The sequence below is a fragment of the Zootermopsis nevadensis genome, unplaced genomic scaffold (genome assembly GCF_977971745.1).
Source record: "Zootermopsis nevadensis isolate Lab colony 2312 unplaced genomic scaffold, Znev_1.0 Znev_ptg000030l, whole genome shotgun sequence".
NCBI lineage: Eukaryota > Metazoa > Arthropoda > Insecta > Blattodea > Termopsidae > Zootermopsis > Zootermopsis nevadensis.
In genome coordinates this window covers 10,226,161-10,250,479 of record NW_028259162.1, presented here as the reverse complement: position 1 = coordinate 10,250,479, position 24,319 = coordinate 10,226,161, and the positions used below count along the sequence as shown (strand labels likewise).

At 35.0% G+C, this 24,319-nt stretch overlaps 1 protein-coding gene across 6 annotated transcripts; it reads left to right on the top strand.

Annotated features, from left to right (window-relative positions):
* Positions 1 to 246: 246 nt before the first annotated feature.
* LOC110827192 (uncharacterized) lies at positions 247 to 24,293 on the top strand. 6 transcript variants are annotated; one of them, XM_087358454.1, is made up of 11 exons: positions 247 to 659; positions 1,481 to 1,638; positions 1,987 to 2,121; positions 2,799 to 2,944; positions 3,767 to 3,917; positions 4,237 to 4,433; positions 6,145 to 7,309; positions 8,671 to 8,809; positions 9,280 to 9,487; positions 10,805 to 10,996; positions 15,756 to 24,293. In XM_087358454.1, the coding sequence occupies exons 2-11, from the start codon at positions 1,548 to 1,550 to the stop codon at positions 17,283 to 17,285; spliced, it is 3,954 nt and encodes a 1,317-aa protein (XP_087214580.1). In that variant the 5' UTR covers positions 247 to 659; positions 1,481 to 1,547; the 3' UTR covers positions 17,286 to 24,293. The 6 variants fall into 6 exon arrangements, with proteins under 6 accessions (XP_087214580.1, XP_087214579.1, XP_087214578.1 ...); XM_087358453.1 differs by having other exon boundaries at positions 247 to 918; XM_087358452.1 differs by having other exon boundaries at positions 247 to 1,172.
* The last annotated feature ends 26 nt before the right edge of the window (positions 24,294 to 24,319 follow it).

The window sequence follows — 24,319 nt, the reverse complement described above, 5'->3', positions numbered from 1 at the left end:
ACTGCTTCACTTTTTTCTGAGCTCTTTAGGTCTTTACCACCCCTATATGAAGGGTGGGTTTTGCAGATTTGATCATGATGAATTAAATTTATGCGGTTTTTACTGTCTCTTGCTTTGCCTAACTTGCAACATTGCTTAAACAAAATTTGTCATTCTTAGATTGCTGTAATAGTAATTAACCCTTTAAAGTTGTGTGTCATCTTAAAAAATATTAAACATTAAGTCCATGCATCAAATAATGCACACTTGTCCAGTTCAAGGATCAGTTGGTTAATGTTGTTTATGGAAATAAGTGCTGTCTAATCAGAAAATCATAAAAACAAAAATACACTCTTGGGTAAAATGTGGAATTATCAATAGTTGAAGCACTGGGCTTTAGGGATTAAACCTGGATTTAAAGTGATGATAATGTTCAAAATAAATACCACTTTGCTGTATTAGTGAGAAAGTATGTATCATGGCAAAGAATTTAACATAATATTAATGCAGCATTATTAACAAGGAAGTCCACTTGCATTTTTTCATCTGTTGTGACTAAAAAACAACCTGTATGATGTCACAGACGAGGAGCTAATGTTGGTGTTCATTGTAAATCACCATGGCACTAGCACAGAAGAAAAGCGTTACAGATCAGACACCAGTGACCACTGTGGCACAAGGTGAAGGTTCTGGGTGACTTGGCAGTGAACATGTTAAGATATATTTTACACTTGTCCTCAGATCTATTTATAGGTGTTTTGAGTGATCTCTTCCTTGTAAACACTCCAACCAAAACCGTGTTTGTATTTCTCAGTTCCTATAAATTTACCAAGTCAATTCAGTTTTGGGATTTATACGCACTGCTCATTTATTATAATTAAAATGGCTTGTACCAGAAGAAATATTTGGTTACCAATGTCAATAGTGGGGGCACTGATTGTAAGTGATAATTTGTCGGTAGCTACATGCATAGGTTATAACACAGACAACACCTGTGACTACCCACAAAACTACATGAATAATTGAAGTATCGACTGTGATGGTGTATCGACCTCGTGGTAATTCGTGCGACCCATCGTAAATTATGTGATCATCAAAGCCATCTGTTGACTAATTATTGACGTACACTTAAAAACAATAATCTCTGGAACATGGCGTTGAATTTGTTTATGTGCATTTCGTAGGTTTTAGTTGTATGTTTTTAGAAATAACTGTGTTGCGTTCTAGTATTCCCGTTATGCTCTTGTAGCCAAAGATTGCTATAATTTGGTTTCGTTGGCTGCGAATTGCTATCAAAAGTAAACGTGTGTTGGTGGAATTCCTCACATTTTTTTTTAGGAATTGTTGATTTGTAATTTTCGTAGCACAACGTATTCCAAAGCATTTCGGAATATGTGTTGAATATACCGCGTATTGTTTGTAGTTGGAGCTATAAATAACCTACTTCAGAGGAAAGTTGGGTATTGCCGTTTACGTTAAGTTCACTTTTATTTTCATGCAGAGTGAAGAGGACCTAGTAAGATGATATATATTTCAACAATGGCACATCATGTAACTTAATTGCTGCAATGGATATTGAATGTGGGAGTTTTACATTCGTTTCCAATTTTGATTCAGGCAATTTGGCCCGTGTTGAGTTGGTCCCTAGGAAACAGAATGGTAAGATGTTTTACATAATGTGATTAATGTGCAAGGTGCAATTGATGTCCGAAAGCTGTTTTTTATATATCAGTGCTTCATTCTGGTTAGACTGGATGAATAAGTTTTAGAATTAGAATTGATTGGTCCCACCTGCTGTAACAATTAGTAACTCTGCACTTTGTATTTATGTGTTTTGTATGATTTTCACTGTAAAGAGGAATTATTTTTTTAAACAGCATTGATTAGTTGATCTTTGTAATGGTAAATAGTTGTTTTCTTTGTAGTATGGACTGCATTCTTAACTATTGCTCAGGCAAATTTTGGCTTACTGAGTTAATAAACTATTTGTCCATTTTTTCTTTTCAGCAAATCAGAACCCTTGCAAAAGCAGTCCTGCTGAAGAAATCCCCGACTTTGAATTTAACATATGGACAAAACCAGATTGTGCTGGAACAGAATTTGAGAACAGTAATAGGACATGGTTTTATTTTGGAATTAAAGGTAAACTATACTCACAAAGGTAGATGAGACTTGACTTTCATTGTTTAAGCCATTGTATTCCAAAATTGAAGTCTACTCATTGGCATCCATAATGTCCATAAGTGCTACACCACAACGAGAGGTCATGTTTTCTTGTATTATCTGGTACCTGCTTTGATACTGAAATTCAGTTTAAATGGATATTCAGAGCCAAGAACACAGGCCATTTAAAAGGGTCAACAATGAGCAAATTTTCATTTTGGATTATTAAAGTAATGACATCAGCATTGTTAGAAAAACTTTGAAATGAGCTGATGGAAGTGGTCATGGCAAGTGCACAAATATTTAATCAGTTTGTGTGTCTGCAATAGGTTAAAGTTTAGACCTTGATGCATGAAAAGTGAATATCACAGATTGAACTTAGTTCAGAAATATGAGAAATTAAGGTATGAGAGAAAAAAATACATGAGAAGAATAGGTTTGGAGACCAAGGTATAGATGATATTAAAATAATATTTTGGAATAATTAATATTCTGGAATAAAGTTCAGGGATATATATCCTGTGGTAACAGTAATGTTTGAGTCTCATAATATAATATGGCTGCCAGTAATCTGAGAATATGTTTGTTGCTTTAAAATGTGCTTACATAAATAAAAATTGCATTGTTTTAACCATTTACTATTTCATTACTTATAGGTGGAGCTCCATTTGTTCTTGTGAAGCTTAACATTGTGAATCTGAACCGTCAGTCAAAGATGTACAGTCAAGGGATGGCACCAGTATTTCGCACAGTGCCAGGTCGCAACCATTGGGATCGTGTCAAGGAGAAGCCCTCTTACACAGTATGTACCTATTGGAGAGAGATGATTGAAGGTGATGGTTGAATTTATTTATGTAATTAAACAAGACTTCAGGTTAAACCTTCAAGGAAGAAAATAATAGAAGCCACAATTTTAAGAGAGTATGCAAAACTTGAGCCACGGTGGTCTAGCGGTTAGAATGCTGGCCTTGTAATCCTGGAGTCTCGGGTTCGATTCCCGGCGGTGCCCGAATTTATAACTTGTGTTGGGCAAGGCCGTGGTCTAGGCAACACGGAGTTTTCCTCCGGGGGATTCCCCGGTTTCTCCGTGGCATCCCAACAATTACTCCATTCACACACAGAAGAAGGCAATGGCAAACCACTTCTGGATCATCTGCCAAGAACGTATATGAACAGGTCCCAGTCCGAGAAAAGGATGGAAGGATCCTGTTCATATGGACCTGTCGTCAGACAGAACATTAAATAATAATAATAATGCAAAACTAGAAACTGTATTTATTCCCAGAATGTCACTGATATAATACCCATTTGAGTTTAAACATTCTAAGTTTCATGTTAAGCTGTGTCTCACTGTGGTAGATAACCTGTATATTCTCGTGTGATATGTATTGAATTATCGGGCCTGTGATAAGCTATTGGGTACAAATGATTGATAACATGTAAGCATTTGTCAAATTTCCATGTAGTAACAATGGGTTATCACTCTTCTAGTACTAGTGTAATAAAGTTTTTTGTTTGAATGGGTGCATGTAAAAATAGAAAGAAAATACTCAATACATGTTGTAATGATAATGACCCTTCTCAAAACAAAACAAAAATATTTTGATATTTGCTCTATTTGTAGGTTGAAGATGATGCGTTCATCTTAAGTTTCAAGTACCGCACCCTGGAAAACATCCGAGCCACAACTTTCTTTGCCTTCACATATCCATATTCATACGTGGAACTACAGAATTTGTTAAATTCTGTTGATGCACGCTTCAGAAGCTCTCCTGGTAATTTTAGCAACTTGCTTAAATACTTTGTTTTAAATTACTGTAGAGGTACATTGAGACAGTTGGTAACAAGTTAAAATTGCCAAGAATATATACTGTTAGAGTGAGGACAGTGCGAGAGAATGTGTGTGTGTGTGTGTGCACAGAGACTCGAGTGTGTTGTTGTTGTAGAGAGATGACTGTATGTGCAGACCACTGTAACTGATTTAATTTGATGTGAATAAATCAGGGTTGACAATCCAAGGTCGCAAACCCGACCCACGTTACAATACATTTTGCATTATGTCTTCACATGTGCGAACTCTGATGAATGTTATAGGTGAATTTCAAGCACCAAATTGCCTTGATGATGTCTACTATCATCGGGAATGTGTGTGTTATTCTTTGGAAGGGCGATTGATAGATCTTATTACTATATCATCGTACCATAATATGAGTTCCGAAAGAGAGACCAGACTCAGGCATTTATTTCCAATGAGTGATGTTCCAAGGCCATTTCGCTTTTATGGAAAGAAGGTAATCTATTTTTTACAGTTCTTACTATTAAGTAACTTTATTTTGCTACTTGCCTTATACACATAGTGAAACTGCCCAACTATTCTCTGATATACAGTGAAACCTCTATCCATCGTTCCCGGAACTATCGTTTTCCCGGATGCATCGTCCGTTTTGTTCGGTCCCGAATACATCCCATATAAAATAATGTTACATTTTCCCGCTTCTATCGTTCCTCGAACTATCGTTTTATCACATCGATCATTCAAAAATCTTAGTCCCGGCCAACAATTTTCCCGCAATGATCGTTTCTGAGAAATTAAAATGCTGGGTTTTGAGATAAATTAATACCGAAAGACGCACAATGTTTTTGGAATACGCAGTAGCGGTAACCTGTTATATCGCCCAACCAGCACATTCTTTTGGAATGAGGGTCAGCGGTGCAGGGGTGATAGTTGGAGTGAATGGCGGTGCTCATTGTCAGAAATTTTACGATTTTAATTAGGGTGCACTCATATTTTGTTCCAGCGATGCCAGATGGCATGTGCAGTGTGAATTTCTTCACAAATGCTTTTATTATAAGTACAAAGGAAAGGCTGGCAGCACTTTTCATTCTTCTGGTTCATCTTGTTTCCAGCGGTTCAGGGTCTTCTACAGCTACGTTTCGTTGAGTTCGGCAGTAATAGTATTTCCATTCTTCCTGTTATTGTCCGCAAAGGGGGTTGGAGTGGTGAGGAAGAGGAAGATGACGAATGCGAGCCCGAAGCTTTGCCGAGTTTTGCCGAAGCACACGCTGCGTTGGCGAAAGTGAAGTCGTTCTTTTATGTGCTTAATATTAGTGAACGTGACGAGGAAAACATTTTGAACGTGGAAAGTGCTCTGTTTGGTCTAAAACGTAAAGTTTCGACAAACCAGTTGTCCATTAAAGACTTTTTTGGTAAAAAGAAGTAACTTTGAAAGAGAAACATTGTTTTTTTTAAAATTTTTAATGCTTTCCCGCATCTATCGTTTTCCCGCATTCATCGTTTTTATTTCCCACCCCCGCCGAAAACGATGCATCGAGGTTTCACTGTAATGATATTTTGTGAAGAAAATTTATTTTTGAAATAAATCAAAAAATGTTACTGTTGAAAATATAGGTTAGCAACAGTTTTGGGAAGGCCAGCCTGGTAGTGTTGTTTCAGTTACTTCTTGGTCTGTTGGATATATAATAGCTGTGGCACTGGGGGCAAAAACTTTACATTGATGAGGCCATTGTCTGAAGTCTGTATACTCTCTGTTGGATGAGAAGGAGCATCGTCTGGCAGCAAGACTACTCTCTGTAGTAATCCTATGTCTTTCCGGACATACTGAACTAATGGAATGAAATGCATGTGGCACCAATTTTAAATATCTGCATATCCATCCATGCTCTTTCTGCTTGTAATAATGGTTAGGAATGCATAGCTTGCTTTGGTGCCATTTTTTATTTCTTTTATAATTACTGCAAGTTTCAGTTTATGATTTTCAGATGTATTTCCACAAGAAATGACAAGTGTTCATCATTCCTTGGATGATTTATGCTAGGGAACATACTTCTGTGTTTGAAATGCAAGGGTTGTTATTGGTAGGGGATAAATAGTACATTTAAATCTGTCATTGATATTTTTTGTCCCATAACGATCTCTGTTGTTGAATCAAATACCTAATTGAATATTATATTAATATAATTTACTTTATTTTGCCTCTGCAGGTTGTGTTTGTTAGTGCACGAGTACATCCAGGTGAAACACCATCCAGCTTTGTTCTGAATGGCTTATTGAATCTTCTGTTAGCACGTGATGACCCATTGGCTATTCTGCTGAGGAAAATGTATGTGTTCAAACTAATTCCAATGTTAAATCCAGATGGAGTCTCCCAGGGTCATTACCGCACTGATACACGAGGTGTCAATTTGAATCGTGTGTATTTGAATCCAGTGTTTGAACTACATCCTTCAGTATATGCTGCACGTTCACTGATACGATATTACCACCATGGTAAAGAAATAGAAGAGGAGTGTACAATGGATTCTGTGATTCCAAATGTGGATTGTAAAAGTAATTTGTTATTAAGTGTAAGTGAAATAGAGGAACTAAAATATGGTGGTGCTGTTACTGTGTCTTCTCTCGAGTCTTTGAGTTCTGAAAAACAAGATGTTGTAAGGAACAACAAAGAAGATTTACAACACCTATCTGATACAAACAGAATTTCCAACATAGAAAACCAAGTGTCAGGTCTTAGCTTAGATGAAAAGCAAAACGAATACCTGAATTACTTTACACCAAACACTAATAACAGTGCAGATTTATCACTGCATAACAGTATAAATATGGCGATGGAAGAAAAAAAGGATGTGATTTCCAGAGTTCATGAGGATAGACTGAATATTGTAGGTAACAATGATGCTGTATCCAAATATAGCAACAGATCCATTTCTGTTCTTGCCGAAGCCCTGCCTGAAAAATCTTTGCTTAGAAATATACCATCAGTTGTTGAAGTGTCTTCAATTCCACTTTATACATGCCAGATGGATGAAAAAATTACAGATGATTCAGTCTTTAATAGTATTGGTAATTTTGGTGGTTGTTTATCAGATAGTGTTACCAGTATTTGTGAGAAGGTATCCAATGAAGACCACAGTATAGGACCGAGCTCTGAAGGAGCCAGTGCTGGCAGGAATAGTAAACAGAACTGCAAACATCTGAAGCTTGAAGCAGGAGACTTACTTAGTGTCAACTCCCAGCAAGTCGATCCAAACCATAATAAGTCTCAGGAAGGACTGTCAGATCTGGTTAATTCCAAGGAAGTTACAACTACACCTGAAGATAGTGGCCTGTTCCTGTATGTAGATTTACACGGACATGCTTCAAAAAAGGGTTTGTTATCTGTCTGTATAATAAACAAGCATTGGTTGATAATCATTTGCTGTCAAAGGATTTTGGGTCTTATGGAATAATATTTCTGAATATGTGTTGTTATAACTGTTACCTTGGTATTGCTATTAGGGATTTTGGGCTCTATGCAATAATATTTATGATTTTGTATGTTTACTACAGAGTCTTTATAAAAAGATGCTCCAATTTTAATTAATTAATTTTTATGACAGAATGTTATGTAATCATTTTCCTGATTGGTTTGGATATGGGTGATCCTGGCAACCATACTCTTCAAATCTGAACCTGTGTAATTATTTCTTATGGGATTTTCTGAAAGATATAGTTTAGATAATCTGTGCACAATAAAAGAACTGCAGCAAGAAATTTTGGCAACAGTGATCAGCAACAATGAAGAAACTCAGGCTGCAGTTGTGCAGAATTTCTAATGGCTGCAGATGATCTTGGATGCTAATGATGAACATATTGAAAATGGTTTTACGTGATTATCAATCTCTCAGGAGTATTGATCTCGGAGACATAAAATACAGTGATGGTTGCAATTAAAAGTAGAGCATCTTATTAGAAAGATCGTGTAAGTTAAATTTTCTTATCATTCTTGACATGCAGTTTATTAGTTGTTTAATGTTTCACTATTTTTTTTACTTGGTTACTAATGCTTTTCTGTGTACTTATATGGAGGTTTTACAAAGAGCTTTTCCTCTTTTCTGATCTTCGGGTTGGATTTGGTTATGTTCAGTCCTGTTCCTCGTCTTCTGAATATATTCTGAATATTTCTTTCCTGGATTTGTCTTGATTTCTCACTAGGTCTTCTTCCATGTTGTCTTGCCTACCAAACTTCCTTACGTTATCTTTAATTTTCCATCCTGTATGGTCATGTTTGAACAGTTTTACATTTGAATTTTTTTTTTGTCAATGGTTTAATGTCTAAAGTCATTCTTATTGTCTGGTTTTTAATTTTGTCTTCTAACTTCGTATGTGTAAACATGTCTGTGTGAGAATAATTGAGATTGAACTTGTGTAAATTGGTGAAGTATTCTGTGGAGTGGATTCACTTTCAGAGTTATAGAATTTTTGTTATGAACCATTATGGGTGGTTGTAGAATGCTCATTAACACGAATACTATTTGATTATTTTTTGTTTTATTTTGTTGCTACCATTATTAACATTGTTGTGGGGAATAACACATTGCATCCTCTCATGTATAAGCTTTATGAGGGGTTAGTGTGTGCTTTCAAAATTGTTAATAACTTTTAAGTTTTGATTCTTTGTATTTTGAACCAAGAGTTTGATTTTTAAGTGAGTGAAGCATTATTATTATATTTTGTTTTATTATTTTCAGGAATTTTTATGTATGGCAATTACTTTGAAGATGTGGAGGACAGCATAGAATGCATGTTGTTGCCCAAGATCATGTCGCTGAATTCTCAGAATTTCCACTTCACAGCATGTAATTTTACTGAGAGGATTATGTATCTGAGGTGATTATGTGGAATCTTAATTGAAGTTATTTGTCCATTTAAGTATTAACATTGAATTAAAATTATTTAACTTTCTGACAATTAAATACCAGTGTTTGCTGTATAATGTGCAACTGAATTTCACTTCACTTTATTATTTATAAAGTCCTTTTATACTTTCAAACTTTATAACTTAGGACATATATCTGCTAAAATAAATGTAATTTTAACAAAGTTTTATTACTGATAAGACTCCAGTTTTTATCATTATACTCTTTGACTCGGCTACTGACTGATCATGTTTTCAGGGTCCTGCAGTACTTTAAAGACATTGTCATGTCATTACTGTTGAGTGAGTTCATCGGTTACATTTGTGATACACATTTTGGTTGATAAAATCTTTTTATTGTTTCTGGTGCCAAGTTAAGTTTTGGAAGAGATTTTTATTAATGTATTTTGACGTATATAAGGAACACATGAATTATATACAGAGACAGGCGTGATGGGATGAGCCGAGAAGGATCAGGTCGCGTAGCAGTATTGAAAACAACAGGACTTGTTCGTAGCTACACTCTGGAATGTAATTACAACACAGGAAGATTGGTCAATATCTTGCCACCCTGTGTGAAGGAAAGCAAGAATTCTCCTGCTGCAACATTAATGGTGCCACCAAAGTATACACCACAAGTATTTGAAGAGGTAAAGGAACTAGGAAAATGTGTACCTAGTCATTTTTAATTAGGAAAGAACCATTCAGGAAGAACTGTATCATAATATAATCGGTATGAAGTATCCATAGCATAAAAATTCTAGCATGTTCACTGTGCCATTGTCTCTTGATTTTCAATTTGTGGATGCTAACGTTTGATGTCTTATAAATACTTTGAAGCAGGTGAGGCTTATGAACAAGGACTTCCAATATTAAGTTTGATTAAAATTATTCCTACAATTTTGAAGGTAAAAGAATGACACAGCACATCACCGTTTCCTAATCCTGTGTTTGCTGACACCGTTTCTTCTCCTTTTCTCCTCCTTCACCCTCTTCCTTTCAACTTCCGTTCATGTCTTTCTGGCTTTCAACTTCTCTTTTGTCACCTTGTTTCTTTCCTATCCTGTGTACTATTAAAATAAAAGTCACTTCTCTGAATCATATAAGTGCAAACAACTCTTTCCATCACCTCCATCAAAAGTACTTCGTCACCAAAATTGACACCTTTTTTCCAAGTCACATGATCACTAAAATTTCTTTCATCAACCCCTTTCCACGTGGTCCCTAAAAACTTTTTATTGCCTCTTTTCCTCAACCATGTGCTCCCTCCTGACTGGGCAGGACCCTGCTCTTCTGTTTCTCCAGTCACATCCTTCATTTCCAACTCATTACCTCCTGGCTAATCCAAGAAGGTCTCTCCATATACATTCACCCTAACGATTGCAACTGCTGTGTTTGGGGGGAGAAAAAAAATTAACTTGGCTTATCTTGAAATTTGAAGTTAATACATTTACCCTTTCTTACTGAATCTGGGCTCCTGTGGCCCAACAGTGAGTTTCTTTTGTTCAGATTTCAAATTCATCTCAGCTTTGAGGTCCATTTATGTGAATGATGCAGAGTTTATTTGATTTTCTTTTAAATGTGATCTGTAGATGACTCACTTTATACCCATGTATGTGAATGCATGACACATTGATTTTGTCTACTCAGCCTAACACTGAAATGGAATATAACTGACTGATATTAGACTGAGTCTATCAAAGAACATGAAAGGTTAAGTTTATTGTCAAATGTTGAGACCCATCTAATTTAGCAGCTTGTAATCTGGCCCTAATCCTCTGTTGGAACTTTAGTCCTTCCTTACCAGAAGTTTGTTAACACAGAATTGCTAAATTTATTTTAGAATTTTAGTTGATTTTACTAAAACAAATGAATGATTTGTATGTAACGTGCAGAGGATGGAGAGTTTTTATGTTATATCAGTGTATAATTATGTATTTTGTTTGTATGTATGCTGCTGATTGTAGGTTGGTCGTGCTTTGGGAATTTCAATCTTAGATTTGACAGGCTCAAACCCTTGGAGTCGGATTCAACATTCAGAGTTCCGCACATTGTCAGGGATCCGTGATTGGTTGAGAATTAATTATTTACCAGAGCAGAACTATGTTCACAAGATGCAAGTCCAAAGGCAAGTGAAACATCAGACATGTAATGCACAGGTAGGACATTCATATTTCTTTATTGTTGATGATATGAATGGCAGAGCAGAAACAGAAAATACTTGATTATTTTGTAGGTTGAGTTAAAAATCCTGCAGATTTTTTAAAAATACATTTTGTGTTCCTAATTTAATTAGTGGTTTGAAAGGCATCTGGGTGGAACAACTAGTGTGATGTGACTGATGGTAGTGTCACTATGAAATTTATTTTAATTGAAAAGTTGAAGCACAATAAATTAGATGTTTTCATATAATACCCATATTATTTGACATGTTAATTTATGTGTATTTGTTTTGTGGTACTGAAACTGTTATTACATGGTTTGATGTAAGACTATACATTCATCTTATTTTCCACTTGGTGTCAGTATTTACGAGAGGCAGTCAAAAAGTTCCCAGAATTGTGGTATAGCACTGTAATGGTAGGACATATGGCAACTCTTACCTAATCACCTTCAAAGTAGGACCCTTGCGCACACACACACACTTGCTCCATCGATCCTGCCATTGTTGGAAGCACCGGCGGAAGGCTTCGTTTGGAATATTCCGGAGTTCGGCCGTCGAATTAGATTTGATGTCCTCCATGGTTGCGAAATGCGCCCCCTTGAGGCCCATTTTCAGAGTAGGGAACAGCCAGAAGTCATTCGGAGTGAGATCCGGAGAGTATGGTGGTTGGGTGATGACGGGAATGCTTTTCTTGGCAAGGAATTGCTGCACAATAAGCGAGGTGTCGAATGCAAACTCCGGAAGATTCCAAACGAAGCCTTCCGCCGGTGCTTCCAACAATGGCAGGATTGATGGAGCAAGTGTGTGCGTGTGCGCAAGGGTCCTACTTTGAAGGTGATTAGCTAAGAGTTGCCATATGTCCTACCATTACAGTGCTATACCACAATTCCGGGAACTTTTTGACTGCCCTACGTAGTTTGATTTTGTTTTGAGTTAATACTTTTCCTTTAAATGTGACACTTAACAGAATTTGGTTTCATTTACACAACACTGGGTTCAAAGCATTTTAAACTTTTGTACTGGTTGTTCAATTCATCAGGTTTACCATAATGAATATGGTTTTATGGTTTGAAGATGAAATCATCCCGTTGTTTAGATAATGACATTAGTAAATCTTTGGTCATGAAAATGCTGTTTTGTAAATTTGCCATTGTTTATATTTTTACAGTTCCAGTTCTAATAAGCATTCCATGAATGTGATATGCCATTAGAAAGTTACTATTTAATTCCGAAAATTGCTCTGAATATATGTTGTTTGTAAATATATTTAAGTTCTTTTCAGCATAATGTACCCAGTTGTTTAGAACTCTTTCAAATATGTATATGGTGAAGGTGCTTTATTGTTATCTCATTTTATTGTTTATAGTCTAGGAGAAAGCTGTCTATTCATGGTCATTTTTTGTGCTTTTGGGTGATGTAAGAGTCTTTTTTTACATGAAGAAAATGGAGGTATGCTATATAGATTTCAGTTCTTATTTAGTTCATAATTTTTATTTTCATCTTGTTCACTGGCTGTTCTTCATTATTAGTGATACAGGCTGGCATGACTTCCTAAACTCAGGACAGGAATATCTTTGATGGTAGTTCAGTGATTAAAGACCAAAAGTCTTTAAAACTCTGAAATCTGATATGAGCCTTACTAAGTTGTAGCTTTACAGGCAGATTTTTATGGCTCCTAAGCTGAGACATGATTATTACACTATATTCAAACACTAATGATAGCTGTGTTAGCAGTTCAGCTGCCATGATAGTGAGGCTGCAGTAACATTGTAGAGTGAAGTTTACTTACCTATATTACAGGATATGCTTAAAATGTTCTTTATTGGCTCAGATACATTCCCCACACATTCCAAACAGAATGTGGCTCACATGTAATTTTGTTTGGATATGTAGGACGGTGGTCTAGCGGTCAGAACACTAGCCTTGTAAGCCTGGGGTCCCGGGTTCAATTCCCGGTGGTGCTCAAATTTATAACTTGTGTTGGGCAAGGCCGTGGTCTAGGCAACACGGAATTTTCCTCCGGGGGCTTCCCCGGTTTCTCCGTGGCATCCCAACAATTACTCCACTCACACACAGAAGAAGGCAATGGCAAACCACTTCTGATCATCTCTGCCAAGAATGTATATATGTATGAGCAGGTCCCTGACAACCTGAAGAGGTTGGAAGGATCCTGTTCATAATATATGGACCTGTCGTCAGACAGAATACTACAAATAAAAATAAAATAAATGTAGGATACTTAAGAATGAATTATTTTCTGAGTTCTTCCATGTGTTGATTGGTTTGATAGGCTTTAGTTTTAAAGTATCCTCACTGACTCCAAATACCAGTTACAGAAATTAAGTCTGGTTTCTGGATGTCATGGATGCAATCCGTGAGTGCACAACTGTTGTTTTGTGGGGCCGTAGTTTTAGTACTTTCATAGTCATTCTTGCTGTCGATTTTGATACTACCGTTTCTTGTACAACACGCAAGAGACAACATGAATACTCAAGCTGAGCTCCAATTTTCTTTTATCTTTTTGAAATTTATGTTTTTATTTTCTGTTTGTTAATGCACCAGCTCTTCTTACTGTCTTGACAAGATTCTGAATAGTGTTTCTTCTGTGGGTATCTCAGACCCAGAAAACGTCCTTCTGAATTTCCTTTGACTCTTCCTAATGGAGTTACACTTCATATAATATTTATATAAAGATGAAGATAACAGACTTCTGGGATATTGCTCTGTGTTGTCTGTATAAGTTGACTGACATTTCTCAAGTGCTTACTCTCCGTCTTCATCCTGATGATGGAGCCAGTAAGCACCTCTGAAGTGCCAATCGGCTTGTACAAGACTGCATAGTGCAATATCCCAGAAGATTTGTCATCATCATACTTGTAACCATGAGAACCTGAAATCTTACTTGATGTAAAGACTCCTAATGCTCTAGTATAAAATTATCATTGTTCTACGCAAAGGAAATCTTGTACAACACTGAGTGAAATGTGAATATTCACTCTTCGTCTTATCATAACTGCTGACTCTTCATTGTAAACTCGTCACATTTTTTCCCAATTTTTATGCGATATTTATGTAAAATTAATGTTGCATACCATCTATATCATGGCTTTACAATTTTGTGTATCAGAATAGGGAGGCTCTGCTAGGTTGTACTCAGCATAACTGTGATTTAGCATCTGTCACTTATCTAACCAAGAAGTGTAAATACAGGTATTTCACCATGTCTTCATTTCAGACATTTTGAACAGGAGTTGTAGTTGAGAGTTGTTTGTCACAGCTGACAGGAGAAATTGTGACCAGTGTAGGGATTGTGAATAGTGGAAAGGCCATGCCCAGACACAGGTGCCTGAAAGGTTGTAAGATTTGAGGTTTTCACAGCAGTGAGTATGATGATTTCTATCTTCTGGGTTGTTGCACTGTGTAGTCTGCTCGATGTTTACCAACGTTTCAGAGGTCATACTGCCTCCGTCATCAGGGTGATAAATGTGCCAGTTGGGTGTGTGAGGCTAGGTTTATAGGAGCCAGACCGTTGATGGAGTAGCCTGCCCCTAGCCAATGGGAGCAGGTGTCAAACCTCGGCACTAGATGGGGGTGAGTGGTTGGCATCACGCTCCGGCCGGCTTTACCCCCGGGAAAGGACCCCCGGTACCCATTGTAGAGAAGGCTGGGTGGGCCCCAGAGCCGGTCTGGACGCAGAGGCTAGAGGAAAAATCCTCTGCCCCCATCGGGGATCGAACCCAGGCCGTCCAGCCCGTAGCTAGTCACTATACTGACTGAGCTGTCCCAGTTCATCATAAGATTCTTTTACAAGCGGCAAATGTACGACATGGGAACGCTGTCTTCACTTACCTTCCGAAGGAAGTTGTGCTACGGATTTTTATCACCCTTTAAAGTCCATCGAACCCGCGAACCTTGGGTCTAGTGGCGAGCACACTAACCACTAGTCCATCAAGGGCAGCTGACCTGTAAAGTATGCTTTATGGCTGTGCTGTTAAAAGAACTCACTGTATATCTTTTCAAGAATTGTATTATCTTAGTCATACCATTTTGTAAATCAGTTTCTCAAATTGAAATGGTACTCGCACATACTTGAAAGCTCCATAATGTGTTTCATATTTGGAGTATAGACAGGTGTACAGTATATTGAGCTTAGCATCCTTATGCGTCTGAGTGATGTAATCGTATAATAATAATAATAACTTTTGTTTGGGTGAGAGTGCCTGGCCACTTATTTTATGCAGAACACTATTAATTTTTCTTACTGAATGGTAATGTAGAAATAGGTATAATTGAATTGTGAGTCCTGTATAAATGGATCCATTAACAGCAGGTGTGATTTTTGTGGTTTTATGTAGTTTTCTTGTTTGTATGTTTTTGAGGGAAAAAACTGTGAGGTGGTTAATATTGCCTCTGCTTTTATAAATCTAAATTAACCCTTTGACATGCCCCTACTCTTCTACTCCCTCCTCCTAAAGTAAAGAACATGACATTTAAGGAAAATGTATGCTTTGTAGTAATCAGTGCTTGCATGAGTGAAATTCTTAGCATTACTTTATTTACAAAAATACATCCATTTCACCATAAATAATTAATGTATATATGTAACATATAACAGAAAGTATTTCCGTTGTTTGGTAGTTGATGCTTCCTTTAAATTTTACATTTTCTGTCCATAATATTCATTGTAATTTATTCATAATTTTCTTGTTTCCACAATTGACAGAAATGTTATTTAATTTGAAATCAATCCCCAGAATTGCATACTGACAGGAGACACAACCCATTGGGTTCATCTTTGTCAGGTTGGTGGTATGGCTGGAATGTCTATTGGGGTGCCTCCACGCTTCATGCATCCTTCAAGCAGTAAGAGTCGTCTAACAACCAACAAACCTGATACAAACTGTGTGCGGACCCGACGTCTTGCTCCTATTGTTACCAAGTCTTCTGAGTCTAAGACTGGTCCTATCAAGGTTTCCAGCAGTTCACACATTGGTGTTCTGTGTCATGCAGATCTAAAATCTGTGAATGGTACTATTGAAAATGTTGGTGAAGATTCTGAACGAAAGGAGAACATGTCCAGTTTTCAGACTGGTTCATGTTCACAGTCATCTTCCTGTGTAAAAGTTACCAAAGCTTTTACTGAACCTAAAGAGAACATTGGACCTTGCTCTTCACAGAGTTATTCAGGAACACCTAAGAAATTAAAAAGTGCTCAGAGTTCTAGCAGTGGGGTGTTAAAACAAGTCCTGGTTGTTCAGAGCAAGTGTGCAACCATAAGTTCCTTGGGAGGTGGTTCCAAAATGGTGAAAGGTAGCATCAACACAGGAAGGATGGAGGGAATCACAGCTCTAGGAAGTGTGGCAGTGGCAAAGAAAGGAATTCAAGTTTCCTCACCTTCAAACATTCGTATTTCCAAGTTTCGAAGGTCAAGTATAACAAGGCTATCTGAAGGAGGAAGTCAAGAGGAACGTACCTTTTCAGAAGTGCGTTCAGCCAAGGGTATATCAGAATGTAGAGGAAAGAAAGGGTCCAACCAAGTTGGTATTAGAAACATGAATGCTAAGTCCTGTTCATCAGTTAATAAAACTGGATGTGCAAAGGATGAACAGAAGATTATATCAGATCAAACTGTTGTTAAACAAGGTCCAAAGCGTTTAAAAATGTCTTCTTTTAAAACTGAAAATACCTGTAGGAGTTTGCCTCTTTCAGAAGTTTCATTTAAAAGTGAAGTTTTAAAAAACAAGGCAAAACGTAAAGACATTTGCGTGACTAAGGTAAGTAAGGAAAAAAAGTTCAGTAACAAGTATGATGTAAATATGAAGTCATTGAACTTGGTTGATAATGCTGAATCTCCTATTTTGAGCCAGAAAGTGGATATTCTCTGGGACTCAAATCAGAATGTATCCTTAGATTCATCATATCAAAACTCTCCAAAGATAAGGGGAAAACATACAAGGAAGAAGCCATTGCCACAAAATAGTAATGTTAAACCAGTAACACCTGTCACTAGAGCTCCCGTACCTAACTCTAAGTGTATTGGCAGTGGCAGTAAAGTCAAGTATAGTACAAAATCTGAGAAACAGGGTAAGGGATGGTTCCCACATTTGTTACCTATTAAGACACTGCAAAAGAGGAAAAATACAGATTCAGGCAGAAAAAATGGCAAAGTCTCACTGAGAAGTCTTACAACATCTATTAGCAGATTTCAAGCTCTGTCAAGTGAATCAAACCAATTTGTACAACTAGAAAAAAAGCGAAAGAAATTAAAATCAAAGTTTCTTTGACAGTGCCAGTCATTGCTCAAGGAAGAAACAGCATCCTGTGATATCCTACAAGTTTATCAATATACCATTTAAAAGATGTATAGTTTAAAGATTAAATTGTTTAAATAAACTATTATGTTTATATTTAATGTATTTATACATTACTTATATATGAGAAGATTTTTAATTGTAATTTACATTCAGTACATGCAGGTTTTCTTCTAAAGAAAGAGAAGTCCCTTTGCTGTGATTGTGTATTAAGATCCAGTTGCTTGTGTAATTGCCAGTTAATGGATATGTCTAAAAGGCTTAAATCCTGAATCTGATTACTTGCATACATTTACACATATTCATGTCTTGAATATACCTAACTTGTTTCATTTGAATTTTACTATATGTAGTAACATGATTAGTCATTATTTTTAAAGGGACAAATTTGTGTAGTTGATTCAGTCAGCTGTCTTACACAATGAAAGTTCACAAAATTGGTTATATAAAGCTTTAACATTGCTTTTCACTTGAAAAGGATCACATATTTTCACTTTTTGATAAATCTGATGTTCATACATTCTCAAAAATTGATATTGTTGTGGATTACATTCAAGATCCTAATGTTTTTATCTGCATTTATGCTACAGTCTTTATAATGGCTATTATTATTTAGGTATATGTTTAAACAGACTTGTATTTATTGTCATACAGAATTTATGGAAAGAAATATAGCAGCAGCATCATATGTACAGAAGCATAGTGTTCATCTGATACAACACAATTATGGAATTCTAAAATCATACACACACATAGGCCTGTTGTGGCAGGAAGTATCAGTTTGTAGTTAAATATATACACTTAACCATTGGTACTGTAAATATATGTAAGTCTGAATCAGTTTTTGTTCTGTAAACATTATTTTTTGGTATGGAGTTATAATTAAATATCTTAGGTGAAATCAATAAATTACTTTATTTCTGAGTAAAAATATCAAGAAAATTGTGGTCTTCTCATTTTTAACAGTTATAGTTACTGTATACTGTGTAGAATACTACAAAATTGCTTTTAAAATTCCAAATAAAACAGGGAATGTACCTCATAAATAGTATTAATACCTAAGCAGACTGATATTTAACATAGTTGCTTGAAGAGCTAGTGGTTACATTGAGTTAACCTTACATTGGAAAACTTGTTCTGTTAAGTGTTTATGTTAGTTTAAAATTTTGTGGATATTTCAGATTGTAGTTTTGTTTCAAAATTGAATTGATGATTGCAGAAACAATGTAAGTGACTTTTTTCAAAATCAAATTACTTTATTGAATGTGTTCTATGAAAGTAATTACACATTGCAGAAATCAAGAGAATTCTGTCAGCCTCTTAAATTTTTAAATTCAGGTATTCAGGATTTGAAAGAGAAACAACAAAAGTCATTGACTAATGCTGTTTGTGTTCTTTCTGTGAATTGGCAGCTGTGACAGGCAGAACAAATAAATTAAAGTATTTTATTTTAAAGTTTGCTGTGAAAATGAACATTGTAAAAAAGAAAATTTTTTGACCAGTGTAAGCCTGGTAGGGCTGCCTAGAGGTCAGCTTACCTCTGTTTGTAGATCAAATGTGTTGTCAGAGGATGGTTCTTAATTAACATTATAAAGCAGGAATACATAAAGAAGCTGAAAGAGTAAGCCACGTTTCTACTGATTTCATAGCTTAGGATTCTTATTAGAGTGGCTGACCCAAGAAATTGGCTTAATACAGAGATGCAAAACTAAATTTATAAAATTGTGGATGATTTTCTTTCCCTGTTTTTTTCTTACATACTTCTTATGTTAGATTTGTTATACCCATTTTAAAGTTGAATTTAATTTATTTTGCACATAGCCTTATTATTTCTTTATGTGCCTTTTTTGCATTGCTTAATGAGTTACTATAATAATATGCTATACATTATTCCTTATGTAAATTAGGTGTGTATTGCAGAAGTTATGTATAACTAAAATATAAAATACAAATGCACAATTTTTTTCTAATAGTAATTAATAATAACAGTATATGCAATAAGCCTGGTTTGAAAAGGGTTTTTATGGAGCTTAAACATTCAGTGAAACACTCCCTGCACTTTCTGAATATGGGTACTTCTTATCAATGCAATTAGAAGTTCTGATCACTTTTTTTTGTCTCCTGAAGAGTTTGTGATTCTTGACTTATGTTGTTTTTGAAATCATCGATTCAGTATGTTTTTATGTATTCAGTGTAGAATGAAATGATAATGAATTGTTGTATTTATAAAATATATTCCTTTGTGTAACAGTGTATTTCAGACTGCAATGTTAAATACTTTGCAGTGATCAGTGAGTGACAATTATTAATGCCTGTTATGCCAGTGTTGAAAGGTCACATCTCTTGATTACTGTAACTAAAATTTATGGACACAAGTTAGTGTCACCATTATTGCTATTTAAGAGGTCATTTGATTTCATTAGTGAGTTTGTTTTTATTCTGGTATTGGAAAGTGCTTGGCTTACTCCCAAGACTCTTATTAAAAATGTATTACAGTAAAAACTCTAAAAGGTCTATTTAAAAATTGTATATAGATATACTTGCAAATCAGTTATTATTGTCATCAGATGGTTGCCTTCTGCAGTTTTCACTGGCTCTGATAATGAATTTTGTAATAAGTTATATTATTGAGAAGAAAGGAGAGGTTTCTTGTTAGTTAAATGGTACAGTAAGTGGATGTGTGGAGGATAAGTATGGGGTCATGACTTCTACATTTTATCATATCTAGAATAGCATGAAAATATGAAAATTCAGATTTCCATAACCTTGCCTTCCTGATTATGAGACAGGACACTCTTAGTACTAGTGGATAATTTACTTTTTAATTCAAGTAGTAATTTACAAGTAAGTTTGCTTTATATTGTTTTATTTAATAATTAACCAAGCATAAACATTATCTAGTTAATATATAATATGTAAGTACATTAAAAAAATAATGTACTTTTTTGATACAATAATCTCTGCTTCGTCACATTTATTGAAGAACAAATATGTGCAGTTCATGATACCTTGGCCTGCAGGAACAAATGCTTCAAGTTCTAAGGCTTATATGCTTGTCTAGATTGATATTTAGGAGTTGGTTATTAGGTACTCTGAGATTAAGAATATTCTGAAACAATGATATTATAACTGAGTACTTGAAAGGTACTAAAAACTTCAGTAATGCCTACTGTCATTTGTGAAGCAAGTGTTTTAAAATAAAGATGGCTTTCTTCTGGGTTGTATGCCATGGTGTCGTAGAGTTTATTAACGTTTCAGAGGTACTTGCTGCTTCCATCATTGGGGCCCATTGGTTTATTCTACCAGACTCCATGTGTTACAGAATTATTTTCATCAGCTTGTAGAAGCTAGCATTTTATGACTTACTGTTCTGTTCAGCCATTTCCTGAACTACAGTAATGGAAATCATAAGCAAGAGCCCAACTGATGGACAAGTAAAATGTGAAATACCATACATCATCTTGATGTATGAATTAATTTTAGAAAACTGTATTAGTATGAATATTAATATTACTCTAATGTTTTTGTAAATGTTCCCAGCTTGCTAGACATACAAAGACTACTGAAAATGATTGTTGGCATGTGATGGGTTTAAAATTGCACAACCAGTTCAGTAATTTGATAAAGTATTATTAATACATAGTTTGCAGAAATTGAAGCTGCACATAAAAGAAGCGTGTTCTTGTCCACTGGAACAACTCTAACACAAAATTTTATTTGTACATGTCTGTGTGGTATTGACAGGTTACAAAATTAAAGTAGCTGGGGAAGAAGTCTGAGGAGTGTTATCTTTGCAGTAATGTTGATAAAAAAAAGGTGTTATGTAATTGATGTACTGCTGGAGTTTGGTAAATCACGAAATGTGATAATTTTTATGGCACTTTGCACTGATAACAAATCTGATTTAAGTTGTAAAATTAATATAAACTTTCTCTTTATTGTTGCAGAAGTAAATTTTTGAAGGAGAACATTATAAAAAAATGTTGGCAGTGAATTCTGTAACTTGAAATGATGACATTGTGATTTTATTATCAAAATAATTTTCAACCTGGAGCAATCTCTTTTCCAAAAATTATGACTCATTGCTGTAGAAGCCATTATACATAATCATGGGAACAGAACATTTGAAACTTTTGAATTCAAAGTACCATGTCTTAAACCTAAATGTTATATATTATTAAATATTTTGTATTTTGTACTTGTATACAATATTTATATCATGAATGTTGTGCTTTTAAATTTGATTCCATATTCAGTAGGCTGTAGAATTTAGAAATGGCACAGAAATAATTATCAACTTGTTGTTGGGCTGTGCATAGTATTTATATGTCTGTAATGAAACCCCATACAATTTGGTTGAAATTATTGCACTATTATGGGTTGTGGGAATCTTGTATGGCTATGTTTGGCTAATTTACCAATGGATAACATGTTTGGATGTATGAAATAGAACATAAATGTTACCGGGAATATTAAATACCATATTTATAGTAACATTTTGATATACAAGATTAAGACACAGGTTTTTTACCAACCAAATACAGTTTTAGAGTACTGGGATGGCAGAAGTCAGAGAGTTTTACTTCCACAGTGATAATTTTTAAGTGAATTAGTGTCTCCATCATAATTCACTTGCAGTATAGGTTTATTGTTATATATTTTATGGCTGCTGTAAGTAAATTGAATTTTATCATATCTCCAGTTATAACATTGTGTCATGTACATGCTCACCACTTTTAGAATTATTATACCATCATCATCACTTCCACCATTATTATTATGTACCTTAGGGACAAGGTCTGTCTCTGGTACATGGAAGTACATACCCCATAAAGTGGTGAATAGATGGGATAATAATAATAATAATAAATATTATTATTACTGTTATTAAAAGAAATGAACATGTTCATGACTTCCATGGTTTCTTAGAAGAAAACAATATGTTTATTGCTTATTTCTTACCACCATACTATTCATTGTTTCAAAGTACATATATTAAACTATGTGTACTGATCGATATTGTATAGAGTTAGTGTATTCAAATTGTTTTTGTGTGCACACAGTGTTATTAGCATTACCTGTAAATTTGTAACTTTCAGAAAGAACCTTGGTGTTTTAACATTTATATGTTTGTTGAACATTGCTCTATGGATACATCTTTAAGTAATAATAGTGAAACTGGACAACTGCTATGATAACATGGTCAGCATAACATATGTATAGGCCTACTCATTATTTTAATGTTCCTATTGCTTGCTTCTTCAAGAATAATTGTTTGTGATTTATAAAAGTGTTCATTGAATATAAATCTTGGGAGCCATCTTAAGAAAATAGAAGATGTACTTTATATCTCTGCTATTGGAATTAACAAATTGGTGTTCCTTGTGAATTCTGGGAAGGAAATTTTAAAGATTATAACCTTTGAAACATAAATCCCATTTTATGTACCTCATAGGACTTTATCAAAGATTTTGCGCAGGAAATGGGGGAGAAAGTGGCTGGCAGAATTGAAGTTCTGAACTAAAAATATGTTATGATATATTCATTTAGTGAGGCATCTTCACTGGTACAGTGGGTACCACAGCTGCTATATGATGTCTTATGAACAGCTTGTCTACCCAAGTTATAGAAAATTAAAATATTGCCTTATATGTGAAGTACAATTTTGTAATTGTTCAGCCTGTTGTAACTCTGGGCTTTTCCTTCCATTGTGATCACTTCTTCCAAAATGTTACCACTTGTTTTTATTCTTTGAAAGAAGTAATTGTTATGATGTAACTGTTGATTGATATTGAAATCAATATTACAGTATGATCCTTTCATGAGCTGGATTAACAGATCTTAAGAATACTTGTTGAATGCAATATAACAGTTACTTCTATATGAAACAAGTGTGTTTGAGAACATGACTAACTTACACTACACAGTGCAAAGATTTGTATTTCATTTAACTTACATGTTTGGTAAAATTATATTCCTAAATGACATGCCATTTTCATGTGTGAGAATCATGAAGTGACAGTTGATGTTATTTATATAACTTGTCATTATGTTTAAAATAGGTGACAAACATTCAAGTGTGGATAACATTCAAGCACATTAAGAAGTTTAAATATGTAATAATCTGCATTTGCTTTATTGTGTTTATTGTCAGCACCACATGATTAAGATTTTCTGTATCAGAATGTTTTAAATTTTCTGTGCATACTGAACGCATGTATCCATACCACATTTTGCTGATTTAGCTATGAGGCTATATTAGTAAGAGGATACAGTTGATGAAATTTAAATTTACCAATGGTTTCATGGATGGTCATTGTTGAATTCAAAGGACGGGAAGGATATTAGGAGTTGAACGCTGGAAACAGCAAAAGCTGCAACAGAAATTTCAGTGATTTACCGTGTGTGTTGTCAATGTATGATCTTTCATTGTTCAGAAAGTACGAGTGCAAACTAGATACAAAAATAGTGTTAAAGCTTGACTGTGTTGAAGCTTGACTTTGTTGTAGTGCACTTGATAAAGGAAAGTGGACTCTGAATAACCACCAGTACTGTGCATATTCTGTTATTTAACACAATTATACTTTAGTTTAATATTTATTGAAGTACAGTATGAATCTGTAATTGAGAAACATGTACTGGAATAAGTTGCAGGCAAAGGAATAGTTAAAATTGTTATTCATTTATGCTATTTGGTTTTTAAGTGATTTTGTAAAAATTGACTGCAGGTGTAACAAAGTTTTAGTTAAGTTTTTATTTATGCGTTATGTCTGTTACTTCCAAGCTATCTCATGTTCATAATTTACCAGCCATTAGATATTGTAATTATATTTTAATGTTACTTAAACAGATTATGATATATTTACATGTAAATGTTGTGTTAATGTACTGACATTATCTAATTTTGTATGTATATGCTGTACATTCAGTAATTCTGTGATTAAAAGGCTTACTTTAATATAGAAAACAAGAAGAAAAACACATGCCCATTTTACTAGCCCTAGGCC

Excerpts from the sequence above, each read along its gene's own strand:
- LOC110827192 (XM_087358454.1), top strand. The coding sequence starts at position 1,548 with ATGGATATTGAATGTGGGAGTTTTACATTCGTTTCCAATTTTGATTCA. Across the intron at positions 1,639-1,986 it reads GGTCCCTAGGAAACAGAATG|CAAATCAGAACCCTTGCAAA; the intron begins GTAAGATGTTTT and ends TTTTCTTTTCAG. Across the intron at positions 8,810-9,279 it reads GAGAGGATTATGTATCTGAG|AGACAGGCGTGATGGGATGA; the intron begins GTGATTATGTGG and ends AATTATATACAG.